Raw genomic sequence first — 27,893 nt, forward strand, 5'->3', positions numbered from 1 at the left:
CAGTGTTGCAGACACCATTACATCATATCACAAGACCCTTCCTGCCCATATGGAAGAAATTGAACACTTATTCCTCAGTTGTCCTGACTCACCCCATAGAGACATTCATCTCCACACTTTAGGACCTGTGGTCTCACCTGGTGGACAAGGCCAGCTTCCTGGGCAGTAGCTCTATAGAAGGGACGTCTGGGGCGGGAATGGAAGGTAGGATAATGATGTCAATATATCAGGCATAACTACATCCACGACATCCTGGGAACCCTAATAAAGAACATTGCCGAATGTGCTTCCCTAAAACTGGGAATTTTATGAAGATACTGTAAATTTCTTGTGAGCACTTATTCCACATATATACAGAGACCTCATTTGCCATTGCTGTCTCATCAGGGGAAGTTCTTCTTTTGCCTTTCTTAGCCAGAGTGGAATCGAAAGCCATCTACCTTGTAAACAATCCTACTGTCACTTCCCCTTATCCATTTTTTCCATCTGTTGCAGGTTTGCTTCCCTCTCTTTGTTCTACAAGTGTTATTCTGGCCATTGCTCTCGTGAGTTGTATGCATGTGTCTTATGCCCTATGACTTGGAGACATGGTTCACCTCTGGCTTCTGTCTCCCATAGCCTCTTTCTGAGAATCAGGCATGTGAGGAGTGACCTTAATGACGTCTGTCCTCATAGAGCGAACTTGGTGAACTTCCTTATCTTTTAGCATTCCTCATTACTATAACCTTTTGATCTTTGTGAGTTGGATTTACAAACACTAAGGAGATCAGATCCATTCTTTTTGTGTTTTTATTACTTATATGTATTATAATACCATTTGTCCAAGATGGTTCTTATTAGGAGCATATCTTTTGCCCATCCCATCTCGCCTATTTTTAAGAAAATAAGATGAGAAGGTTATTGAATTAGTCATGAAACGAGAGAAGGTTACTGAAATTGGTATAACATGCCAGTAGATTTTCTTTATTTTCTTACAAGAGCCATTGACTTCCCATACCGGTAACATGACAACACTGAGGCCCACCGGAGTGGTGTGGGGGATATATGTGGTTCCACTGTGGGCAACTAGGAACATATGGTAGCAAATTATGGATACATGTGTCATCACTCGGGAGATTGGGATATGTGTAGCATCACTGAAGGGGTTGAGGGTATGTGTTGCACAGCCCTGAGGGATTGGGATCTCATGGTACCACTGTGGGATATTGAGAACATGAGATTTCTCTCTGGGGAACTAGGGACATGTGATACCAAGTGGGAGGAGGGAACGGAGAGTAAGTGGTGTTAAGGTGAGAGATTAGGAACGTGTAGTTTGAGTGTGGAGGACAAACAACATGATAGCCCTGTTAGGGACGAGGGATATGTAATGCCATGATGAGGGTTCAGGGACAAGTGGTACCACCATTTGGGATCAGGGGATATTTAGTGCTGTGATGAGACTTTAGGAACGTGCGGTACCACTGGTGGGTCTGGGAGCATTGCAAGGATTGGAAAATATGTCGTGCCGTGATGGGGGTATTGGGGGACTTGGTGTAACTACTGGGGGATGATAGGGGCTGGAACATAGTGTGCCACACTGGTGGGTTGGGAACATTTTATACACTACTATGGAGAAATGAAGTTGTGTCGACTCAAGGGATGAGGTAAACACACAGTAACACTATGGAGGAATGGGGAACACGTATGCTACTGTGAGAGGAAGGTTCCAGTATTAGGAACACGTGGGGCACCATCACAAACAGGTAATACACTGCTCTGGGGGAAGGGCATAGGAAGGCATGGAACCCCAGTGCAGAGAACAGGGGACACGATGTGATGCTGCAGGACCATTGTGTGGGGAGGCGGGATGCAGGGCTGTACACTGCTAGAGTGTTGGGGGTGGGTGGGGGGGGGGTAGAGTCTGTGCGCCACTGTGGGAGACACTCTGACATTTTGGCGACAGCACAACAGAACTGCTATAACAAGACAAGACAGTGCTAAGCTTCTTATCAGCTCTTAACCAGGACACCTAGCAAAATAAAATGGGGATATATATACATATATTATATATATATATATATATATATATATATATATATATATATATATATATATATATATATATATATATATATATATATATGAACCACCGTAACTTAAAGTTAGATGTGTATAAAAATTATAAAATATGCATCAACGATTCAATCACAGAACATATCATATCTTATGGACTCTTTGTACTCGATCATTACGAAGGGAAGGATCACTTTACCTGGCACATGGGATCTCTCGACCAATAGAGTTTAACTCTGATAACTGGAAGACTTATGCTATTGTGGATGAAATAATTTGACTTTTCGATGGAATTCTGATGTGAGTAGTTCAATTACCCGAGTCCATGGGACATAACACATGGTTGGCAAATCATTCATAAACAAACCCCAGAAGACAGGGCCTCTGAGAGGTGTGTGTATGTGTATATGTGTGTGTGTGTGTGATCTCATTGGATAGTATTCCATGACGTAATGGTGACGTAGAGCAATGAGGTCATGGAGGAGAGGTGACTGATGTGGGAGTTTGCCATCTTAGCCGGTCATCATATCCATGAATTCTGTAGAAGAAAATGGGATTCACATTATTCAAACCACCAAATTTCCTTCACGTCAGGAATCAAGTGTTAAGTGCAAGTACTTCCAACTACGTCTTGGCTGCATATTTCTCTTGATGTGTTTCATCATCTAAGAAGAAGCTAATGGCAGAACTTTTTGCTTTGGCCTATTTAGAAATGCCACCACTCAAGAGGAATGAGGATAAGGCAGAGAAGGAGAGGAAGGTGGGCGGAGGTAACAGTGGCAAACCAAGGTGAGGAAGGTGGGCGGAGGTGGTAACAGTGGCCAACTCACCATCGAAGTCGACGGTGCCGGAGCCATCTTGATCGATCTCGTCAATGATGCCGTCCAGCTCCTCGTTGGTGAGCTTGTCATCCAGCTCGTGCAGGATCTCCCGCAGCACCTTCGTCGGGATGAAGCCCTGGCCTGTAAGGGAGGAAGAAGTCCTCACTGAATCACCTTGCTTTTATGTTAGTGGTCTCTGGAGCTTTCTCCTTAAGTACATTTTCGTTGCATAATTGGCAGTACTATTATATATCATTTGGGTCTTCGTTCTGTTCTCACGTCTTTATAAAACCTTGAAAAATAATGTGTATATATTTTATAAAGGAATGTTGTACTGCTAGTCCGTTTGGAGGAGAAAAAAGAGAACATGCTTTATTTGTGGTCGACGAGACTTGGGAAATATGTGGACGACAGACATGACGCTCCTCTCTCGCGCCACAGGCGCCCGCCCACCAGCCAGCCAGCCAGCCAGCCCTTGCATTTCTCTCTTACATCCTCTTTAACCATTCATCTTCCCTCTTTCGTCCTACGACGTCCCCCCTTTTTTTTTTTAACGAGACAGCTTTTCATTCCTGTCCCAGGACGTCTCTTTTAACCTAACAGCTTTTCTTTCTGGTCCCACGACGCCCCATTTAACCTGACAACTCTCGCCTTTAGTCCCACCAGGTCTGAACCAGACAACTTCCCTCTTTACTCCCATGACACTCCCTCATTAACCATTTGGCCACCTCAGATTCACTGCACAGTTTGAGCCACTGGGATTCATAGCACCGCTTGGCCCTTATGACCTGTTAACACCACTTGGCTTCCTAGGACCCAGTGCGCCACTCGGTCCCCTAGGACCCACTGCGCCACTTAGCTCCCTAGAACCCACTACACCACTTGGCACCCTAAGACCCACTGCACCACTGGCCCTCTGAGAACCCACTACACCACTTGGGCCCCCTAGGACCCACTGCACCACTTGGCCCTCTCAGAACCCACTACACCACTTAACCCCCTAGGACCCACTGCACCACTTGGGCCCCCCAAGGATGATCCACTAAACCACTTGGCCCCCCCTAGGACTTACAGTGCCGAGGTTCCACCAACACGGGGGACTGCGAGTGGATGGATCTCGAGTTCTATCTTGACCAAGACACACTCATCAGCGCAGCTGTTCACTCCACTGCAGCCATCTACATCTCTCTCTCTCTCTCTCTCTCTCTCTCTCTCTCTCTCTCTCTCTCTCTCTCTCTCTCTCTCTCTCTCTCTCTCTCATGCAGCCAGTTCTTCTTCCAGCTTTGCAAGAATGTGCTGCTATCCCCTTTGGTCATTACGGTATTACCCCAGAGCACAATGGTGCACGCTCCTCGTAAGGATGACACTACGGCCCTTGGGTATTAGGATGATGATGGCCCATCCTACTCAAGGGTCGTACCGTGGCACTCAAGAGTCGTTACCATGGTACTCACGAACCGCACTGTGGTGCTGTAGGGTCGTACCATGGCACTCAAGAACCGTACTGTGGCCCTCAAGGGTCGTATCTTGGCGCTCTAGGGTCGTACCGTGGTGCTCTAAGATTTGCCTAAGCCAGGTAACCAGTTACTGACTATCCCTTCGGGGAAGATGAACAGCAGGGTTGACTGTGGATCGACGGCCGCTACCAGCATTCGAACCTGTGCGCTGAACAGCAAGCAGCGCTAACCGCTACACCCAGGAGATGCCAGTGCTTACCTTCCTTATCGTATAGTCTGAAGGCCTCGTAGAGTTCCTTCTTGAGTTCTTCCTCGTCCTCCTCATTCATGAACTTGACGGCCAGCAACACAAACTCGTTGAACTCTAGCTCTCCTGAACCTGTGGGTCAACGATGAACCAGTGAACAACACAACTCGGACCTTCTGAACATGCCATCCAAGTTCAGCATCTGTGAGAAACGTCTAGCAACCCACTGAACATCTAGATATGAAATTGGTGAACTCTGGCTCTCCGTGCACCTGTGATTTAGTGAACAATGAACATCTCAACCCTCTCAGGATGAGCTCGTTGAACATTCAAGTTCTGCTGTAGTCCAGCAGGGAACCAGTGAACATTTCTACCCTTACAGAACATGGTTGATGTTATACATACAGTGAAGGCAACACTGTATACTGTATGATATAAAAGGTCTATACAGTTCTGATGGCGAATCCATTGAGTGAAACTTTGATTTTATTTTATAGAATATGTTGGGTCATGATTTAGAATAATGGGGGAAGTGTGGGAGGTGAGGAGGGAAAATAGTTGAGGTTGTAAGAACGTACGAGTGAGGAGGTAGAGGTCTGATGAGTAAGGATGAAGCATGAGGTGGTGGAGGATGAGTAAGATGAAGCATGAGTTGGTGGAGGATGACTAAGATGAAACATGAGGTGGTGGGAGGATGAGTAAGATGAAACATGAGGTGGTGGGAGGATTAGTAAGATGAAACATGAGGTGGTGGGAGGATGAGTAAGATGAAACATGAGGTGGTGGAGGATGAGTAAGATGAAACATGAGGTGGTGGAGGATGAGTAAGATGAAGCATGAGGTGGTGGGAGGATGAGTAAGATGAAACATGAGGTGGTGGGAGGATTAGTAAGATGAAACATGAGGTGGTGGGAGGATGAGTAAGATGAAACATGAGGTGGTGGAGGATGAGTAAGATGAAACATGAGGTGGTTGGGAGGATGAGTAAGATAAAACATGAGGTGGTGGAGGATGAGTAAGATGAAATATGAGGCGGTGGAGGGTGAGTAAGATGCAACATGAGGTGGTGGGAGGATGAGTTAAGAGGAGACGGTTGTCGAGCAGGAGTGAGACGTGGTGGAGGAGGAGAGGAGAGGTGCTGGGGAGAATAAGACGAGGAACAGCTGAAGGTTGCTGAGCATCTTGGGTTGTGAGGGAAGAGAATGAGTTGAGGTCAGGTGGCATGAGGGCGACTGACCGTCGACGTCGACCTCCTCGATGACCTGGGTCAGGATCTGCCGGTTGACGGTCTGGCCCATCATCCTGAGGATGGTGCCGACGATGTCCGTCGAGATGGCTCCTTTCTTGTCCGAGTCGAAGCTGTCGAAGGCCCGCTTCAACACTGCCTCGGGACGGGACGGGGCGGGTGGGAGAAAGAGACATAGATAAACACACACGCACACACACTTACACTATATACCATCCCAATATGCATCTTATGCACACAGTTATAGACAGACATATGAATGCATATAGATATTTATATACATATTTATGTACATATATAGACAGGTATTTCTGGAGGGACTATATGTATCTTACTCACCGATCATTTGTTCTGGGTCGATGGGGGGAAGTTCTGCTTCTGTGTCACCCTGGAATAAAGACCGTACCCCAGTTAGACACCCAGTGGGATTCGAACCGGTTCGGGAAACGAGAGATGGACAGGTAAAAGACAGAATGAGCGTGTATTAGAAGTTTCATGTAGGGGAGTCAAGGACGTGTTCAACAACAAGGGTATAGGGATATATCGACTCCCCACTCTAATAACATCAACACAAAACAACAAAAAAAGAAAATTAAATGTCCTCAGAACTTTAACTGGCACCAGATTTGCACAAGAAAAGGATTCGTCAACATCCTGTACAACCAATTGGTCCACTCCGCTTTTGACTACGTCTCGCTTGCCTGTTCTCCCACCTTCTTGAATATACCAAAGCTGCAGACAACTCATGATAGTGCACTCGGGACATTCACTGGCTGCCCAGTAGCTAATAACACTGAACACCTTCACAATGTAACAAAGATTCTCCCAATACAATCCCACCTCGTCCCTTGATTCCATTCAGGAGGACTGAAGATCCTCCCACCTAAACCAATCTACAACTGCCCAACAAACCCCCTTAGTAGAAATAGAAGATCTTACCCTTTCTCACAGTTCAGTAACTTCTACTCGCATAACTCCACCGGAAATAACCTGACAAGCACTGAAGAGCCGACCTCCCAACTCTTGTCTTAAACTCCAATCCACCAGCCATACACCCATCAGAAACCACACTCCCTAGACAAAACAAGAGTCCCACTATCCCACATATGTTCTGGACTAAACACTACAAACACCGTTCATACATATATCCCATGATTATTCATGGCCACAATGCAACCACCATAAAGAATTCACCGAGCACTCTACTATTCAGTTGTCCTTTTAGCGCGCGCGCACACACACACACACACACACACACACACACACACACACACACACACACACACACACACACACGCCACAACTTTTTATAACCTGTGGTCCCGACTGGAGGATATGGGTAGCTACCTGAGAGCTGCAGGAACCTTATAAGGATAGTTAGGACTCCAAAGGCAGAAAGGAAAGTGAAGTGTATATATATATATATATATATATATATATATATATATATATATATATATAGATAGATAGATAGATAGATAGATAGATAGATAGAGAGAGAGAGAGAGAGAGAGAGAGAGAGAGAGAGAGAGAGAGGTTTGGGTCTAATGAGGTTTGTGTTTGCTGATGGTGAGGTTTTGGGAACGGCAGGTGAAGCACATATCTTGTGTTCTGTGGCGCGCCCTTCACCCCCTGCCGGATGCTGTCTGATAGCGTGTGTGTGTGTGGGTCGGGGAAGGATGGGTGGCGTGCTTATCTCTACCCCCACGGATGCACACACACACACACACACGGTATATACGAACTGCATGCACTAATGTTCGTATAAATGCATAAATAAACGGTATGTATACACATTTGCACTGTCCATTTGTACTTACAGACCTTGAGACATATATGTATGTATGAACACGCAAAAATAAGCTACACACACACACACACACACACACACACACACACACACACACACACACACACACACATTATGAACATTTACATTCGAGGTAGTTCGCTGTGAGCCCACGGGACAGATGCTTTACGGACCAGAGAACATTTAATGCCGGACCGAGGATTTGAGTCAGCAACGCAGGTCGTGTTGTTAGGAACACGCCCTTGACACTATGTGTTGTCGACCTGCGACCTGGGTTGGTCTGGTAGGACGGATTCATGGTGGCTCCCACTTCCAAGTCATGAGAGGTTAAAAAAAAAAAAGGTAAAATACTTTTTGGAGTATCAGAGTAGCGGATGAAAAGAAGGACTAGATCATGAAATTGTGAAATCCGACACGAAACAAGTCGAAATAGTGGAGAGAGAAAGGTCAGGAGATGTGGCCATTCCCACGGGTGCAGGACTACCCTCACCGTACTGTACAAATTGGTGTACACTGGGCATGGTATGCAGCGGATGTACATAGGCAAGCCGCAGGAGTCAGTAAGGTCGTACCGTCGTGCTCAAGGGTCGTACCGTCGTGCTCAAGGGTCGCACCGTCGTGCTCAAGGGTCGCACCGTCGTGCTCAAGGGTCGTACCGTCGTGCTCAAGGGTCGCACCGTCGTGATCTAGTGTCGTACCGTCGTGCTCAAGGGTCGTACCGTCGTGCTCAAGGGTCGCACCGTCGTGATCTAGTGTCGTGCCGTCTTGCTGAAGGGTCGTACCGTCGTGCTCAAGGGTCGCACCGTCGTGATCTAGTGTCGTACCGTCGTGCTCAAAGGTCGTACCGTCATGCTTAAATGGAAAAGGAAATGCAGTTGTTCTCTGTGGAGAGGAGAGTGTGTGTGTGTGTGAGTGGAGAGGAATGTGTACATTAGTGGAGGTAGTAAAGAGGTCAGACACATGTGGTAGGTGGGAGTTCAGACGAGGAGGTCGTCATGCGGCGTCATGTGAGATGTAGGCTAATGAAGAGAGGACGGAAATACTGACAGGTGTGCCACTTGGCCTCGGCTGCAGGTCCTGTGTGCGGGCCGCCTCTCACCTGGGTCGTAAACCGACGTAAGAAAATGGGTTCCAAAGAGGGATTGTGAAGGAAGACGGTGTGTGTGTGTGTGTGAGAGAGAGAGAGAGAGAGAGAGAGAGAGAGAGAGAGAGAGAGACTCCATCTTGTGTGTGTGTGGGTGATAAGCCATCATATCAACACTGTTAGTTTAGGTAAGCGGTGTATAGACGTCTTGACACTATACGGGAGGAGGGACTTTTACGATGATAGGAGGCGGCGGTCCCCCATCTCTTGAACACTTGCCTATCACACAACCTCTTGAATTTCCGTAATGTATGCTGTCTGCATTGATCACACCCTCAGATTAGTATGTTCTTGTCATCCGCCACTCGCACCGTAAGCGGATATGTTTACATTCTTATTTACATGTTTCTTACTTAGGGGCGTGGCGGGTGACGATCTCAGGGGTGTTGTGTAAACCAGGACCCAGCAGGTCACAGTGCTGGGGGTTATGTAGAGGGGAACACTTGGGCTAGGATTGTTTATGTTGCGTCATGAGGCAGACATGGGCCATACTGTGGTCAGGTGGTGTCATGAGGCAGACATGGGTCATACTGTGGTCAGGTGGTGTCATGAGGCAGACATGGGTCATACTGTGGTCAAGTGGTGTCATGAGGCAGACATGGGTCATACTGTGGTCAGGTGGTGTCATGAGGCAGACATGGGCCATACTGTGGTCAGGTGGTGTCATGAGGCAGACATGGGTCATACTGTGGTCAGGTGGTGTCATGAGGCAGACATGGGTCATACTATGGTCAAGTGGTGTCATGAGGCAGACATGGGTCATACTGTGGTCAGGTGGTGTCATGAGGCAGACATGGGCCATACTGTGGTCAGGTGGTGTCATGAGGCAGACATGTACCATATGGTAGTCAGATGGTGTCATGAGGCAGACATGTACCATACTGTGGCCAGGTGGTGTCATGAGGCAGACATGTCGTTCTGTATGGTAGTCGGATGGTGTCATGAGGGAGACACGTCGTTTCATATTGTGGTCAGGTGGTGTCATGAGGTCGTCCTAACTTCATGGGCCGGAGTCATGAACATCCCCAGCCCCAGCAGGCTCTGGTGGTGTGGTGAGACCCCTTATGTCCTCTTAGATTCCCTCCACCCGTTGACGCTACTGACGATGTGTGAGACGTGCTCCTTGACGAGGGAGCGACTGTACAGTGTGGTGAAGTCTGTGTGGCGAACGAGGCTTGTACACCCTGCTGCTTAATTCGTACGGGCACCCTCAGAGTTGTATACCCTGCTACTTACCTCCCAACGCCCCCTTCCCCCTCACCCCGTCTCTCACACGCTCATTACCTGCCTCAGTCTTTCTATACTTACTCTGCTCCCATTCCTCTCCTCCAACGCACTCCCCCATCCCGCGTTTGTCTACACTTACACACACACACATACACACTCCGTGCACACGTGTGTGCGCGTGGTGTCGGACCCCAAGATATATGTGTGTGTAATCTGTCGTTGCTCAGCTCGCATGGCCTCCTGGGCTGGCTGACAGAGGGGCGGCTCCCCGACACTAGTCTTGTTTAAGAGCTAATGACTGGCCATTTATTTACTCTGCCCGCCCGCATCTCGACCCCGTAATTATCGTATATTAAGAGGAAGGCGGAAGACCCTCGCGGCACGTGGCACATGTTTACATATTGAACCGCTAGTCCTCTCTCCTCCTTGCCCCGGACATCAGGGGAGGGGGAGAAATATGGGAGGGAGAGGGTAGAACACACCCCCTTCCCAAGCAACACCTCCCGCCCACTGCAGGGTTCGGCAGGACACACGGTCCGCAGGTGACGAATCTTCCGTTCCCCTGACGCAGTCGCCGCCGACCCATCTCTCGTGGTATTCCTTTTCTTGACCACATTCTTCGACGTAGTCCTCTACATAACGTCAGAGTGTGTGTCTTGCTTCAGCTGGTACCGTAGTAACTACTTTTTTATGGTCAATTCCGTTAGCTGCAGTGATGTTTGTTTTCCCTGCCGTTATCAGTTGTCGTATTTATTGACTACTGTTCCTGTGGTGGTGTTAAGTTACTCCTGTTATCAGTGGATGTGTGAGTTTATGGACCAACGTTTATCTGTGGTTCAGCGTTACAAATCCAGGCTTCTGAATCCGCGCCCTCCATGAGATAAACCGAGGCATTACTCCCCAGCAGGTCACCGGGAGTCGTTAGCAAATGGTTGAGATATAAAAGAGAAGTACGATGTACCCCAGGTGGAAAATGAGTGTGGTGACAGGCGCGGTAGTAATCTACTAGAAGAACTTGCAGCAAAATCCCGAACATGGCTGGATGTATTGGCAACGTTGCACGTCTCGGGAGGTTGCCAAAACACCATATTTTTTTTTTCTCTTCGTCTTCCTCAGATTTAGGTATAATTGTCTCGCTGGGCATAATTAGAGTAATCCTCAGCGAGGCTATACATCCCTTTGGCGATGATGGATCACCCCCAGGGATCTTGTGCCACCCGCACTAAACTATATCTTATTTGCAATGAGATGGGGCTCGTTGGTAGCATAATGAACGAGCAGAGAGAGGAGAGAGAGAGAGAGGAGGTAAGGCCTCGTCCATCCTGGGTGTAGGAATTTGTAGCGAGGCCTCTGTGGCTGCTGCTGGATGATGATGATGATTATGATGATGCTCATAGCAACAAAGAATATTTGGAGGGGGCCGCTCGGGACAAGAATTTGGCTTGACTCCTAGCTAGGAAGGAAAGGTTTTCATGAACACTCTACTGTTTGTGAAATGCTTTAAGAACCTGGTCTATATTTTAAAACTAGACTCGGCCGCGGTGGCGGTGTAGAATATAATGGTTTGTAGCATCTGACGACTGTAATACAGTAAAGGCCAAGTGAGAGTGCATGTAAGAATTTTTACAGGATTCCTCAGACTAAATAAATGTTTATCTCCTTGTGGACAGATTTTCAATGTTGTTTAGCGCAGCGCTTACTTCCTGACGCCTGATAGAAGGGATGTGTGTGTTGATACACCGTCAACAGTGAAAGTAATACATATAGTTACCACTGAATGCCAGGTAAATGCTTAACTTGGCTTCATAATCATTTCTTCTATCAAAACCTCAGAGCTCTATCCCTTTTGTTCAACCCCAAAAATTGTATTGCTTTCATTTTAACTTTTTATATTTTTGTTAACACCAAAACTTTTTGCTTATTAAATCCACAAGATTTTAGTAAATCTAGTAAACCCTCAAAGTTCTTTTATTGTTATCAAACTCTCAGTATTACATTACATTTTCTAAAGTCTGCGAATTTGCCATTGTAACTTAGGGTGGAAACTATGTCTTCTGTCGCTCTGGTATACAAAGGCCCGTCAGACCAGATGCGCGTTAGGTGGATGTGAGTGAGGCGTGTTGGTGAGGCGGTCTGGGATGATGGTATACATGGTGGTGTATGGGGCGTGAGAACTGGACCTGAGCACGACAGAGTAGTCTTAAAGGTTTTCAGGTTATTACTAGGTTAGGAGGGGCGGGTGTGGGATGTTGTCGGGTGGGTGAAGCCTCCGCCATCACAATCATCGCCACCACTACAGCGCTACCGTCACCTTGATCACCATCACCACCACGACCTACTAGTAATTTCACCATCACTACTATCGTCATCGCTATTAACAGAAATTCCCATCAGGTAATAAACACGAGGAATTTTTCATTTAGAACTAAAAATCCGTCGATTGTATGAAAGCTTACGCGTTTCCTGTCAGTTTGTTATGTAAACTGTATTTTCATCGAACTACAAAAGTTGAAAGTAGCAGCCAAACATTATTATTAAAAAAAAAAAAAGGACCTGGGTAACGAGTTACGTTTATAGGACCATGAGCTTTGTAGTTTATTTTTTGATAGATATGATGACCTGGCCTAACAGGGTAAGGTTCACAGCTTAGACCAAATGGATTGTCTTAGGAGCGGAAGGCAAAGTGGCCATTGTCATTGTTTATATGGGTGGGTTCAGGATAAGTTATCATATTCGGAAAGTTTGAAAGCGATTCCCGTCGTGGTCATGGTTTACGGAACTCGTGTTACGTAGAAATTATCTTTTATCATCGAAAAATGTTTCTTGTAGGGAATAGGGAACCAGACATACAACCCGACAGTTTTAGAACTTCTTTTCTTTTCAGAAATATATTTGTGCAACTCCCCCAGTGCACACGTAGCCTCCGTCCACCGTGGGCTGTATCGAGAACTCTCAATGCATCACTCCTCCCGGGAAGCAGTGTAAGCTGGGTTGAGTTTGGCTTAGAGTATTAGTGTTCGAACACGTGTTTTTGTGTTTGATATGTGTGTGTGTGTGTGTGTGCGAGGTGCATGGTAGGGGGTTGCAACACATGCAGTTGATGAGAGACACCAAGTGTAAACAAACTAGGTCAGCCTCTCGGCGATGTGGGTCGCCCCACAATATGATTCTCTAAGTTTTTCATGTTGAGTTGGGTTGTGCTGACGCTCATTCGTTTGTATGATCGTGCTCTCAACGGTATACATGGCAGTTTCCTGTTTTATCTACGTTCGTATTTTAACGATAGTGTTTAGGTATTCCTTTGGTTAAACTTAAGCTTTCCTTGGCCCTGTATTCAGTTGCTTCCTAGCTAGGCTTGTAATCTCCCTCCATATACTGTGAACTAGAAGAAATATGAATGAAAATCAAAAGGCTGTATAGAAGATATGGAAAAAAGGAGTTATTTTAAAATAAGATTAAAGTGATCTTCATCGTTCATACCCATCTAATGTAAGTGGGAATGTTTAAGCCTGAGTCCACTATATAGGTCTGTATATCTGGCCCAGTTTGTCCAACATAAAGAGTCCGGCTGGCAAGGTGTCGGGAACCAGCTGGACATACATAGAGGACCCAATTGGTCAATTACTGGAGATCCAGACGTATTTCCTTGTTGAGACCCAGCTGGTCCTGTGTTGGCTTTAGTGTCCAGATGGTCATTCATGTGTCTTGGTCTGGTCAACGTTGTAGTCCAGCTGGTCTTGGATATGTCCAGGTGGTCAAGAGACCTGGGGACCCTCCTTGCCCAACCCATCAACTACCCAGATGATCACACTACACATGTCCCATCGTGGCTGTAAATTGCTGCCCCATAATTTCGTGTACCGTGGGGCGCCCCGCCCCAGCCAGGCCACCGTTCGCCTTCCTCCCTGAACCCATTACTTCATTCGGCGTTTTTTTTTTTCTCTCTATTTACTTCATCATCAGCTGCATTTCTTCGTTTGGTACATTAGTTTTCTAATTATTTCGTCTTCAGTTTTGTTTGCTCGTGTCTTATATTGATTTTTGTGTAATTTGCTTCGAGTAAGAGCCTAGTTTTCTACACTGTCCTTCCCTTCCCCCACTCCTGCTCATCCCCACCCCCTCCCCTCCCTTCCACCCACTTCCCTTTAATTTGTTTATTCTTGTGTGTGCAGATGTGGCCGACCAGACATCTCCCGGGGGCAGAACGGAAATAACTGGGCCACAGGTGAAGGGGAAGCCCCCTGGCAGCATGTGGTGCGCAGGGCTGGAGGTTATGAACCCTGGCACCCGTTTCTCTCTGCTCCTACCCGCTTCCATCTCACCAAGCATTTCCCATCCTTATGTTCCTCTTAACGCCCTTCCTCTCCCCTGACCCATTTCTCCTAACCTCTAACATAGTCTCTTTCGTCTCTTCGTCTCCTCTTCTTACCTCACCTGGGGCGCCTCGCCTTCCGCCCCCTGGCTTTACCTTCCTTGACACCCTGGTCGTCCTGGTTTCTCTCGTCATTCCGCGGTGAGGAAGTGGTGTACAGTCCAACTACCCAAGGTGAGGTATCTCCCTTTACCACCTACTCGTAAAGTGAACCTGGACAGCAACTGGTATCGGGAGGAGCAGCTCGTGTTTACCTCTCTTTTGAACCGACGTCTATACGTTCGCCCTTTGTGGGTTCCTTTATGATGGTAAGTCTTGTGTGTCCCATCTTAGTGGACTCTTGTGTTCCATCTTATGGGTCTCTCCCTCTTCGCCTTTTGAGTCACCCCGTGTTCCCCAACGCTGGCGCGATTTTAGTGCGTTGTGATCCCCTCCCACCCCGTCATAAATCCACCTTATTAAGGGCTTGTTCTCTCCTCACCGTATAAGTCTACAATTATGGCACGAAACTCTTCTATAAACAAAGGGAGAAGCTGTAGAGAGGGTTCGATGCCCGATGCAGTGATCGAATGCCCCGTCCGTATACTATAAAGGTCCTCTGGTCTGACTTATGTTTGGCCTCGGGGGTGCGCCACACACGTCACCCTTGTGGTTTATGGGGCGAAACGTGTTCACTGTAAAAGGACCGCTTGGGGGGAGGATGGCCAGACTTGTACCACACACACGTGCTGCAGGTACGTACACCCCCCCCCCCCCCCCCCAGCGATGATGCATGGTATAGACTTACGCCACGCATGGCGCAGGTGTAAGCAGCGCCAAGAGATAATACGTGGCTAGTTCGTGTTGTGTCATAGGCCATTCCTCCTGACTGGCACCGAGGGAACTCCCTCCCTGTAAACCATTCCTGGTAGGCGTGTCTAAGGAGACATGGACACTGTCCTGAATAATGGCCTCCCTCACCTGCGTCACATCGGAGTTCGACTCCATCGGTAGGTGTAATTGTAAGTCTCCTGTGCGTGAGGCTAGGAGATCCCGCGAAGAGCTTCTCAGGGAGACGAGGCTTATAATTTCCTGATCACCTCGAGGCTGTGTGGTCGTATTTCACACAGTCAGAATTCTTCATTTTTTTATTATTGTTTCTCTGGCTAATGACTGCAAGACTATGAAGTCTTGTGATGTAATCAGTTCGTGTGATATGGTCCAGGACCTGGGGAATCGATTGACGTGCATTCTCCCATTCCTTTTCAAGCATTTGATGTCTGTATTGTGAAGGGGAAAGTCTTATTTTTTTCATATGGCTCAATCATGAGATATGATGAGAGGTGATGCTGTCCACCTGCATGGAGGGTGACATCTCCCAGCTGCAGATACGGATAAAATGGAGTGAGTTCCCGCCTGCAGGGAGGGAAGAGTGTGGAAAGGTCACCTAACTGCAGGGAGGAAGACTGTGGAAATCAGTCGCAGGGTGTGGTAGGAGGGCGTCCGTTGGTGTTGCTGGCGAGGGTGGCTGTGTCCGGCGCCCACCAGGGTGTGGCAGAGTTTGATGTATGGTGGTTTATCAGGCAACTCGTCCCCCCCACCCTCCACCCCGCGACCTTGGAGAGTGAGATAGATTCATTGCAAATATTTGAAGTCGGTGCATCCCCCGCTGAGCTGCTGACATGAACACAGGCCTCGAGTATCTCCCAAGATCTCGGTAAACATTATATTTTAACGTGTGGTCATAAAGCGAGCCGGACATGACATCATCACCCACTGGCTTGTGGTGGTGAGCAGAGAAACATCTTACACCTCCCACTTCTGCTTCCAAACGAAGGACGAAGGAAACATTTATATGAACAAAGGAATCGTGTGTGAAGAAGTTGGCGTCTGCTTGATGATTATTATAACCAGTTTAACTGTCTAGTCTGTGGACGACGACCACATTTGGTCACGTACGTTAGTTGTGGCTGGCCAGTCTTGCACGTACTGATACTCATCGTCCTTTCATTTCTCGTTTTGAAGACGGTGGTTCGCGAGCGAGGCGAGCGGCCCTTGTGCTGGTGTGGGCCTACTGCAGGACGCTATGTAGTGTTTTGGAGGGTCCACCTCCCATGTGAGGAGCCCCAGGCCATGTATTGCCTTCGCCTCCGTTATGAGTGGGTGAGGAACGGCAATCGTGTGGCACTCCTGTACCCCACCTCACTGGGTACTGTACGCGCGGTACACCCCTTCCCCATAGACGCACTAGGCAATGAAGTACCGTGGTCGTACGTTACGATTTATTTGTAGTCGCAACTTAGACTTTCGGTAAGACGACGAACCGCAGGTGTAGGGTGCGTCACAAGTGATGTGACGGACGTGGCAACACACCTTGGCCCTGTGCAGTGTTACGTGTGGGGCACCGTCACGCCTGGGCTCCGTCCACCGTCACACACCACCCATTACCATATAAATGTGTCCTCTCACCACCTATTGCTACACATGTGTGTTGTCCTGATACCATCCTTCACCACACCTGTGTCGTGCCCTCACACCCCTTGCCACACATGTGTATTATTGTCCTGACATCACCTGTCACCACACCTGTGTCGTGTCCTTACGTCACTTTTTACCGTAACTGTTGTCTTGTCCTGTTTGGTTTCCTTTTAGAATGAGTTTCAACCGTACAGAGAATGGAGTCCGCTCCCCTCAGTACCACACTAACCTGATGTAACCTCACCTTAACTTATCAAGCTTGATGAGGACCGAGCTTTAACCTACCACAGCACCTCATGTCGTGGCACTTATTGACGAACACGGGCAAAAATTCGAGATGATAAGTTGGCACAAAAAAAATAAGTACCAGATATCCTTCATGAAGCCAGCCTGCATCACACACCAGCACCAAACAACTTGAAATAAACATCCAAGCCTAGAGTCATGAACTGTAACAAACAAACAGGCAAACAGACTCAGACAGACTATCCTTACTTCACCCGCAGACTTGATCTCGCTACAAACAACACCTCAGACCTCTCAAAGCAGCCACAAGCCAAGCCTCATAAACAAACACGACCTTTCGTCGGTCCGCGGGAGAAAAATCCCTCGAGGACAAATAAACTTTCTTCTTTTGAAATTCCTGAAGACAAAGCGATGCCCTAGTGGAGTGCTGTGGGGGGAGCAAGGGGTCTCGGGAGGGCGACAAGATGAAAAGTTCTGTTGTTGTGGGAGATCAAATCGTTTTTACCCGGCAGCCGCTTTACAGCATGGGGAGGGATGGGTGCTCATCCTGAGGGGTAGACTGAGAGAGAGAGAGAGAGAGAGAGAGAGAGAGAGAGAGTTTGCATGAAGCAGGATTTCATAACCCAGATTTATGACTTCGTGTGTTTCTCTTTGTCCTTCTGTTGTGACGTGTGTCATTGGCACCTCCCTGGCTACCGGGACGGCGGCGGAGGCGACGCCCTCGTCTATCTGTCCCCCCCAGTACCTTGCACGACGACGGTCCCCTCCCACCACGACTCGACGACCCCTTGTCACCACGACCTCTTGATGTGTGGGGACTGTCCTCTCCCTCCCCCTTCCTGCCGCCCCCACGACACTCGACTCTGCCTTTAGACGTTCCCACCACGATCTCTCCTGCCGCAGTGTTCCCTGCCTCGCCACGACCCTCCTCCTGCACCACTTTCCCACCACGACACCCACCTTGCCTTCAAGACCTCCCGTCTTTACGACCTACTTCCTTCCTTTCTCCTCCACGACCTCAGTCCACCACGACCAACCTCCGACCCAACCTGGTATCTCATAGCAGTCACGACTTGTGGTGAACTACCACCACCACCTACCTTCAACCTCTCACAGAGGCATTCTAGCATTACTTGAACTCCCTTGGTCGTAAATAGAGGGGTTACACACACACACACACACACACACACACACACACACACACACACAAAGCTCTTCAACTAAATAAGTAAAGTTGAGAATGTAACTTTTAATCTTGAGGTGCGAATGGATTAAGAGTTGTGCCACCTGTAAATAACCAGACCTCTCCAGCCCCACAGGAATGTCTTCGGGATAAATATCACGATTTGGGTCGTGCACAGAAGATAAGCCAGATAAGCTCTTTCGTATATCGAGCCAGTCAGATAAGCTCTCTGCAATATACAGAGCCAGTCAGTCATCTAGATAAGCTGTGCTATAAATCGAGGCAACCAAGTGAGCCACTGTGTCTGCCATCATGGGACTGGGTTTTACCTGTCCCGTCACCCTACCCCAGGGGACACTAATTGGAGTTATCTGGTCATATCTTCGCTGGGGAAATGTTATAGTAAGTCTCGTCACCCTCGCTGGGGGACATATTGTACTTGTGTCTTCACCCTAGCAGGGAGGGACTGTAATTCGTCACCTTACCTTTGGGTACTGTTGTAATAAGTCTGGTCACCCTAGCATGGGGGACACTGTTGTGCTGGTCGCATCACCCTTGCAGGGAGACACTTGTAATAATCTCCGTCACCCAAGCTGGGGGACACTTGTGCCAGTCTCGTCACTCTAGGAGGGGGACACAGTTGTACCGGTCTCTGTAACCTAACCAGACGGGGAATAGGGGGGTATGTGTTGTCACCCTAACAGAATTAATCACTCCCATCTTCCCTTACCCTTGCGAAGTTCCCCTACATTAATGGCGCCCACGTCCTTGCCATACCCTCTGTCCCTTTAATGTCGAATCCACAGATCATGGGTCACTGAAACCTTCAGAAACCAGTGTCTGGTTTATTACTGTTGTGGACATATTCCTGTTGGGTCTCCTGTGTGTGTGTGTGTTCGTGTGCGGTTAGGGTAGACGCCAGGGGTGTGGGCGTACATGTTGGCGGGTGGAAGGCTGCACGGAGTTGATGTCTCTCCCTGGAGGAGCTCACTCCTGCTAGCCACCACCCGCCTCCAGATGGCAGCACCGGTCAGCAGACCTCTACCTCCCCCAGGTCACCTCTCATATTGTTATTCATGATGATTTTAGCGTCTTCACAAACCCACTGAAAAATGCTGTACCCTTGTTTTACTCTTCATAATTTCCCACATTTTTGCAATTCATGCCATACGTGTGTTAAAGATTGGCGCTTTTACGCAAAAACTCGGAAAACTTACACGTTTCCATTCAGGGTTCTTGATTTGGGACTCGTTTCACTTTTTATGTTGGTCGGTATAGAAATTATGCTATCTGCCTCACCAGAGCCTTGTGGGTGATGGTCCTACGTTAAAGGCACTGAAATATTCTTTAGTTTGATGTGAACACATTAGAATCTTATGCTATTTGTGATGTGGATTGGTGGTTGGTGTAAGGACTGGTAGGTAGTATAAGGACTGGTAGGTAGTATAAGGACTGGTAGGTAGTATAAGGACTGGTAGGTAATATAAGGACTGGTAGGTAGTATAAGGACTGGTAGCTGGTATAAGGACTGATAGGTAGTATAAGGACTGGTAGGTAGTATAAGGACTGGTAGCTGGTATAAGGACTGATAGGTAGTATAAGGACTGGTAGGTAGTATAAGGACTGGTAGCTGGTATAAGGACTGATAGGTAGTATAAGGACTGGTAGGTAGTATAAGGACTGGTAGGTAGTATAAGGACTGGTAGGTAGTATAAGGACTGGTAGGTAGTATAAGGACTGGTAGCTGGTATAAGGACTGATAGGTAGTATAAGGACTGGTAGGTAGTATAAGGACTGGTAGGTAGTATAAGGACTGGTAGGTAGTATAAGGACTGGTAGGTAGTATAAGGACTGGTAGCTGGTATAAGGACTGGTAGGTAGTATAAGGACTGGTAGGTAGTATAAGGACTGGTAGCTGGTATAAGGACTGATAGGTAGTATAAGGACTGGTAGGTAGTATAAGGACTGGTAGGTAGTATAAGGACTGGTAGGTAGTATAAGGACTGGTAGGTAGTATAAGGACTGAAAGGTAGTATAAGGACTGGTAGGTAGTATAAGGACTGGTAGGTAGTATAAGGACTGGTAGGTAATATAAGGACTGGTAGGTAGTATAAGGACTGGTAGGTAGTATAAGGACTGGTAGGTAGTATAAGGACTGGTAGGTAGTATAAGGACTGATAGGTAGTATAAGGACTGGTAGGTAGTATAAGGACTGGTAGGTAGTATAAGGACTGGTAGGTAGTATAAGGACTGGTAGGTAGTATAAGGACTGGTAGGTAGTATAAGGACTGGTAGGTAGTATAAGGACTGGTAGGTAGTATAAGGACTGGTAGGTAGTATAAGGACTGGTAGGTAGTATAAGGACTGGTAGGTAGTATAAGGACTGGTAGGTAGTATAAGGACTGGTAGGTAGTATAAGGACTGGTAGGTAGTATAAGGGACTGATAGGTAGTATAAGGACTGGTAGGTAGTATAAGGACTGGTAGGTAGTATAAGGACTGGTAGGTAGTATAAGGACTGGTAGGTAGTATAAGGACTGGTAGGTAGTATAAGGACTGGTAGGTAGTATAAGGACTGGTAGGTAGTATAAGGACTGATGGATGGTATATAAGGATATATAGTTGATATAAGGACTGGTAGCTGGTATAAGGACTGATAGGTAGTATAAGGACTAGTGGTTGGTATCCAGGCCCACATAGCATACTGTATCCAGGCCCACGTATCATACTGCATCCATGCTCACGTATCATACTGTATCGAGTCTCACGTATTATACTGTATCCAGGCCACGTATCATACTGTATCCATGCTTACGTATCATACTGTATCCATGCTTACGTATCATACTGTATCCATGCTTACGTATCATACTGTATCCATGATCACGTATTATACTGTATCCAGGCCCACGTATCATACCGCATCCATGCTCACGTATCATACTGTATCCAAGCCCACGTATCACACGGTATCGAAGCTCAGGTATCCTACTTTATCGAGGTTCAAGTATCATACTGTATCCAGGCCCACGTAGCATACTGTATCCAGGCTCAAGCACCATACTGTATCCAGGCCCACGTATCTTACTGTATCCAGGCCCACGTATCATACTGTATCCAGGCCCACGTGATATACTGTATCCAGGCCCACGTATACTATATCGAGTCTCACGTATTATACTGTATCCAGGCTCACGTGATATACTGTATCCAGGACCACGTATCATGATGTATCCAGACTCATGTATCATATTGTATCCAGGCCAACGTATGACACTATATCGAGGCTCACGTATTACACTGTATCCAAGCCCATCATAATGTATCCAGGCCCATGTATCATACCGTACCCAGGCTCACGTATCATACTGTATCCAGGCCCACGTATTATACTTATCGAAGCTCAAGTAGCATACTCTATCGAGGCTCACGTATCATACTCTATTGAGGCTCAGGTATTAACCGTATCCAGGCCCACGTATCATACTGTAACGAGGCCCACGTATCATACTGTAACGAGGCCCACGTATCATACTGTATCGAGGCTCAGGCATCATAATGTATCGAGGCTCAGGTATCATGATATATCGAGGTTCACGTATCATACTGTATCGAAGCTCACGTATCGTACTGTATCCAGACCCACGTATCATACTGTATCTAGTCCCAGGTAACATACGTCATTGAAGCCCACGTATCATACTGTATCCAAGTTCACGTATCATACTGTATTCAGGTCCACGTATCATACTGCATCCAAGTTCACGTATCATACTGTATCCAGGCTCGCGGATCATACTGTATCCAGGCTCACGTATGGTACTGTATCTAGGCCCATGTATCATGCGTTATCGAGGCTCATGTATCACACTATCCAGGCCCATGTATCATACTGTATCCAGGCTCACGTATCGTACTGTACAGGCCTACGTATCATACTGTATAAGGCCAACGTATACTGTATCCAGACCTACGTATCATACTGTCTGCAGCCCCATGTATCATACTTTATCCAGGCCCACGTATCTTACTGTATGAGGCTTACATATCATACTGTATCCAGGCCCACGTATCATGCTGTATGAGGCTCACGTATCATACTGTATCTAGGCCCACGTATCATACTGTATCCAGGCTCTTGAGTCACTTCATCGAGGACCACGTATTATACTGTATCCAGGCCCGCGTATCATACTGTATCCAGGCCCACGTATCATACTGTATCCAGGCCCGCGTATCATACTGTATCCAGACCCACGTATTATACTGTATCCAGGCGCACGTATTATATTGTATCCATGCTCACATATTGTACTGTATCCAGGCCCACATATACTATATCCAAGCCCACGTATTATACTGTATCCAGGCCCACGTATCATACTGTATCCAGGCCCACGTAATTTACTGTACCTAGGCCCACGTATCATACTGTATCCAGGCCCACGTGTTATACTGTATCCAGGCCCACGTATTATACTGTATCCAGGCTCACGTATCGTACAGTATCCAGGCCCACGTATTATACTGTATCCAGGCCCACGTATTATACTGTATGCAGGCCCACGTATTATACTGTATCCAGGCCAACGTATTATACTGTATCCAGGCCCACGTATTATACTGTATCCAGGCTCACGTATCGTACAGTATCCAGGCCCACGTATTATACTGTATCCGGGCCCACGTATTATACTGTATCCAGGCTCACGTATCTTACAGTATCCAGGCTCACGTATCGTACAGTATCCGGGGGAGGCACACTGAGGTATCCGGGAGGTGTGGCGGATCACAACCTGTATAAACAGACACGGGCCACGTCGGCCCCCACCTACCATAGTGGCGAGTTCGTGTGGACACACTGAGTAAACTGGTATTATGAGCCGCTTCGGCCCCTTTATATACCTCCTTCCTGCCCCTCCTCCTCCTCCTCCTCCTCCTTCCTCCCTGTGCTTCTCTATGCCCCCTTCCCCTGCCTGCCCCTTGCGCCGCGCCACCCCCTCTCCCGTAGTGGCCATCGCCGACCCCGAAATACCGTGGCTGGGGGTTGGCCAAAGCTCGGCTCGCGAGTAGCCACCTCCCCCGCCTTACTGCCGTTTGTGAGGTGACTCACCTCCTGCCCCGAAGTCACCCCGTGGGGCGGGGCATTGGGGCAAGAAGGTCTCCCAGAGCATCACTGGTGTCCGGCCTGACCCGCCCCGGCCCGCCCCGCCTCAGCCTGACCTGACCCGACCCTTATTGCAGGGGCGAGACCCAGAGGTCAGGCGACCCCCGGTCTCCCACTCCACAGGGCGTGGGCGGTACTTCGCTGTTAGTGGTATATATGCAACCAGCACAAGCATGAACGCTGGGGAGGTGCCGCCCACACACGCCCACAGCCTCTGTGGTTGAGTGGTCAGTAGCTGACCACAATTCATGCCCGGGTTTGGATCTTGGGGCGAGGTCGTCGGCCCACAACCTGCCCAGGTGTTCATCCATCCCTCGGGGATGGTCGGTAAAGTTACCTGGCTTTGGTTGCCGTCGGCAACTCAAGGGTGGGCCGTTTTGATACCTGCTTCTTTCCTTACACGTTGAAGCTTTGGAATTCTCTACTTTCTCTTGTCTTTCCCTATAACTATGACTTGACACATATTATAAGACAGGTGTTTCACATCCTTAAAAATTCGTGAATATTATAAGACAGTTGTTTCACATCCTTAAAAATTCGTGAATATTTTCCCTTATTTTTTCATTTTCCGTTTCATAATTCTCTCTATTTCATTTAAGGCTCGGCCTTGATGTAGACTTTTGTCCTTGACTGGAACCTTTAACGGGGCAACATGTTTGTAAAATCTTTACACTGAACACACAAATGGTAATCATAAGTAATCCTAAGACACCACATTACCTTCAGACACCTACGCACCCTAGTGCTTGGTGCTGACACCTCCACTACCCTTCACATAAAGACCAAACACCGTAGTCCTTCACTTAGACATCTGCTCTACCCTTCACATAATGCCTAAACAGCCTAGTCCTTCACACAGACCCTTCACATAATGCCTAAACAGCCTAGTCCTTCACACAGACCCTTCACATAATGCCTAAACAGCCCAGTCCTTCACACAGACCCTTCACATAATGCCTAAACAGCCCAGTCCTTCACACAGATCCTTCACATAATGCCTAAACAGCCCAGTCCTTCACACAGACCCTTCACATAATGCCTAAACAGCCCAGTCCTTCACACAGATCCTTCACATAATGCCTAAACAGCCCAGTCCTTCACACAGATCCTTCACATAATGCCTAAACAGCCCAGTCCTTACACAGACCCTTCACATAATGCCTAAACAGCCCAGTCCTTCCCACAGACCCTTCACATAATGCCTAAACAGCCCAGTCCTTCCCACAGACCCTTCACATAATGCCTAAACAGCCCAGTCCTTCCCACAGACCCTTCACATAATGCCTAAACAGCCCAGTCCTTCACACAGATCCTTCACATAATGCCTAAACAGCCCAGTCCTTCCCACAGACCCTTCACATAATGCCTAAACAGCCCAGTCCTTCACACAGACCCTTCACATGATACTTAAACAGCCCAGTCCTTCACACAGACCCTTCACATAATGCCTAAACAGCCCAGTCCTTCACACAGACCCTTGCTCCACCCTTCACATAAACCCCTCACATATTATCTTGGCATACCTCAACGAAGTTTGGCATTAAGGCACTTCTCTCCAGGTATCCCATATTTAGCCTTCCTCCTCCTCCTGTCTCATGAAGTCCATCCGAACAAAGTACTCGGAAGAGTGACAGACGATTCTTACTGTGAATATTTTTAGGTATCAATCTCCACTCTGTGTTGTGGCCATAGTTCGCATTCTCCATCTGTCGTCTCCATGTAACTGTACATTATTTTTTTTCCCCTTGGTTCTGATGTGACAGTCATTACACGCCGGCGAATCTGTCATTTTTTCATCCCTTCATACATCAAGACCCAGCCATTGATCGTCTCTGGCAAACATGACAGACTTCAACCCACTCTTCCATCTTCTACACCACTCGAGCATATTTGGCCCGACTTGTAAACCATATAATCCATCCTAGAATTAGCTCGTCTCTGAACTTGCTTAAATTTAGTCTTTCATATATATATATATATATATATATATATATATATATATATATATATATATATATATATATATGTGTGTGTGTGTGTGTGTGTGTGTGTGTGTGTGTGTATAAGGCTCCAGTTACGGAAAGTAGACAACATCGAGGCCTGGTATTGAATTGAAATAGGTAAGGAGAGAAGAGGATAATAGTTTCTGCTTTAAGATCAGCGGAAGACTTACCTTTTAGAAAGGGTTAGGTGGTAGGAGAGACATGAGAAGGTCAAGTGTTCCCAAGCTTAGTTATGTTAGGAAAGAAACAGACATCACATTGGCATTTCTTGTTCCCTGTCGTTCCCTGTACATGTCAGAGGTTCCTCCGTTCCTCACCACCTCCCAACACTCCCCAGGGCTACACCCCGACCAACGACTCACCTCGTAACCTTCCACTCAGTCCTTCCTCTCATGTTCGTAAGGAGTGTTGCCCCTCCTCACTCCAGGCTGGCTCAACTGTTCCAAGATGTACGTCCATGACCACATGACGTGCTGTTAGGATTCGCTAGGCCTTAGCCTGACGCGGGGCACAAGACGGCCCATCACCGTTCTTCCTCCCTGTTATTTTAGATGTATCTGTTGAGCCCTCGTCTTTAAATGGCCCGTTCCCCTTCCTCCCTGTTATTTTAGATGTACCTGTTGAGCCCATAGCTTTAGATGGCCCGACCCCCTTCCTCCCTGTTATTTCAGTTGTATCTGTTGAACCCGCCACCAGCCACCATAGGAACCCGCCACCAGCCACCACAGGAACTTTCATCTTGAATCTCCCGCCCCTCCCGCGTGTGTGGGGACACCCTCCCTTGCTTACTCCCTCCACAGCCAACCTGAAGCTTTTCCGAGGCTGGGGCATACAAATACCTCCTGTCGCCTCATAAAGTGCAAGTCAAGCTATGTTTGTCAGTAGGGCACAGTGTGTGTGTGTGTGTGTGTGTGTGTGTTGTGTGTGTGTGTGTGTGTGTGTGGGTTGGCCTGACGCTCCACCTGTCCTCTGTGTCTCCTGCTACTCTGTAATGGAGGACAGGAGAAAAACCACCACAGCAACACGACCTGCATCGCTACTCGTACGTCCTCACGACGCTATCCACGTACACACTTCCCCTCCCTTCCCCCTTCCCTCCCTCCCTCCCCTTCCTTCCCCTCCCCTTCCCTCCCTCTTCCCTTCCTCCCTCCTCTTCTCTCTGCCAACCTCCTCCAGTGACGAAAAATTCCCTCAATTCGTTGCTGTGTTTTTTGCCTACACCTTGAGGTGAGGTTCATATTACTTGCAACTAATGTCCCCCAATCAGGACGCATATATGCATTGCTTTATATATATATATATATATATATATATATATATATATATATATATATATATATATATATATATATATATTATACTTAGTCGCTGTCTCCCGCGTTAGCGAGGTAGCGCAAGGAAACAGACGAAAGAATGGGCCAACTCACCCACATACACATGTATATATACATAAGCGCCCACACACGCACATATACATACCTATACATTTCAACGTATACATACATGTATATAGACAGACATATACATATATACACGTGTACATATTCATACTTGCTGCCTTCATCCAGTTTCGTCGCCACCCCGCCACACATGAAATGACATCTCCCTCCCCCCGCACGCGCGCGAGGTAACGCTAGGAAGAGACAACAAAGACCACATTCGTACACACTCAGTCTCTATCTGTCGTGTGTAATGCACCGAAACCACAGCTCCCTTTCCATATCCAGGCCCCACAAAACTTTCCATGGTTTACCCCAGACGCTTCACATGCCCTAGTTCAATCCATTGACAGCACGTCGACCCCGGTATACCACATCGTTCCAGTTCACTCTATTCCTTGCACGCCTTTCACCCTCCTGTATGTTCAGGCCCCGATCACTCAAAATCTTTTTCACTCCATCCTTCCACCTCCAGTTTGCACTCCCACTTCTCCTCGTACCCTCTACCCCTGACACATATGTCCTCTTTGTCAATCTTTCCTCACTCATTCTCTCCATGTGACCAAAATACACCCTCCTCTGCTCTTTCAACCACACTCCTTATATTACCACACATCTCTCTTACCTTTTCATTAATCACTCGGTAAAACCACCTCACTCCACATATTGTCCTCAAACGTTTCATTTCCAACACATCCACGCTCCTCCGCACAACCCTTTCTGTAGCCCACGCCTCGCAACCATGTAACATTGTTAGAACCATTATTCCTTCAAACGTACCCATTTTTGCTTTCCGAGATAACGTTCTCGCCTTTCACACATTCTTCAAGGCTCCCAGAACCTTCGCCCCCTCCCCCACCCTGTGACTCACTTCCGCTTCCATGGTTCCATCTGCTGCTAAATCCACTCCCAGATATCTAAAACACTTCACTTCCTCCATTTTTTTTGCATTCATACGTACCTCCCAATTAACCCTACCGAACCTAATAACCTTGCTCTTATTCACATTCACTCTCAGCATTC

At 47.5% G+C, this 27,893-nt stretch overlaps 2 protein-coding genes across 6 annotated transcripts in view; one reads left to right on the forward strand and one right to left on the reverse strand.

The window, feature by feature from the left end:
- Positions 1 to 27,893, forward strand: part of LOC139766683 (glutaminase kidney isoform, mitochondrial-like) — a 440,343-nt gene that overhangs the window by 259,227 nt on the left and 153,223 nt on the right. The window lies entirely within an intron of this gene.
- LOC139766684 (troponin C, isotype gamma-like) lies at positions 950 to 23,294 on the reverse strand. Its single transcript, XM_071695602.1, has 6 exons — positions 23,097 to 23,294; positions 6,163 to 6,211; positions 5,815 to 5,958; positions 4,590 to 4,709; positions 2,883 to 3,014; positions 950 to 2,590 (listed from the first exon to the last, which is right to left on the reverse strand). Exons 1-6 carry the CDS (start codon positions 23,277 to 23,279, stop codon positions 2,565 to 2,567), a joined length of 654 nt encoding a protein of 217 aa, XP_071551703.1. The 5' UTR covers positions 23,280 to 23,294; the 3' UTR covers positions 950 to 2,564.

The sequence above is a fragment of the Panulirus ornatus genome, chromosome 58, assembly GCF_036320965.1.
Source record: "Panulirus ornatus isolate Po-2019 chromosome 58, ASM3632096v1, whole genome shotgun sequence".
Lineage (NCBI taxonomy): Eukaryota > Metazoa > Arthropoda > Malacostraca > Decapoda > Palinuridae > Panulirus > Panulirus ornatus.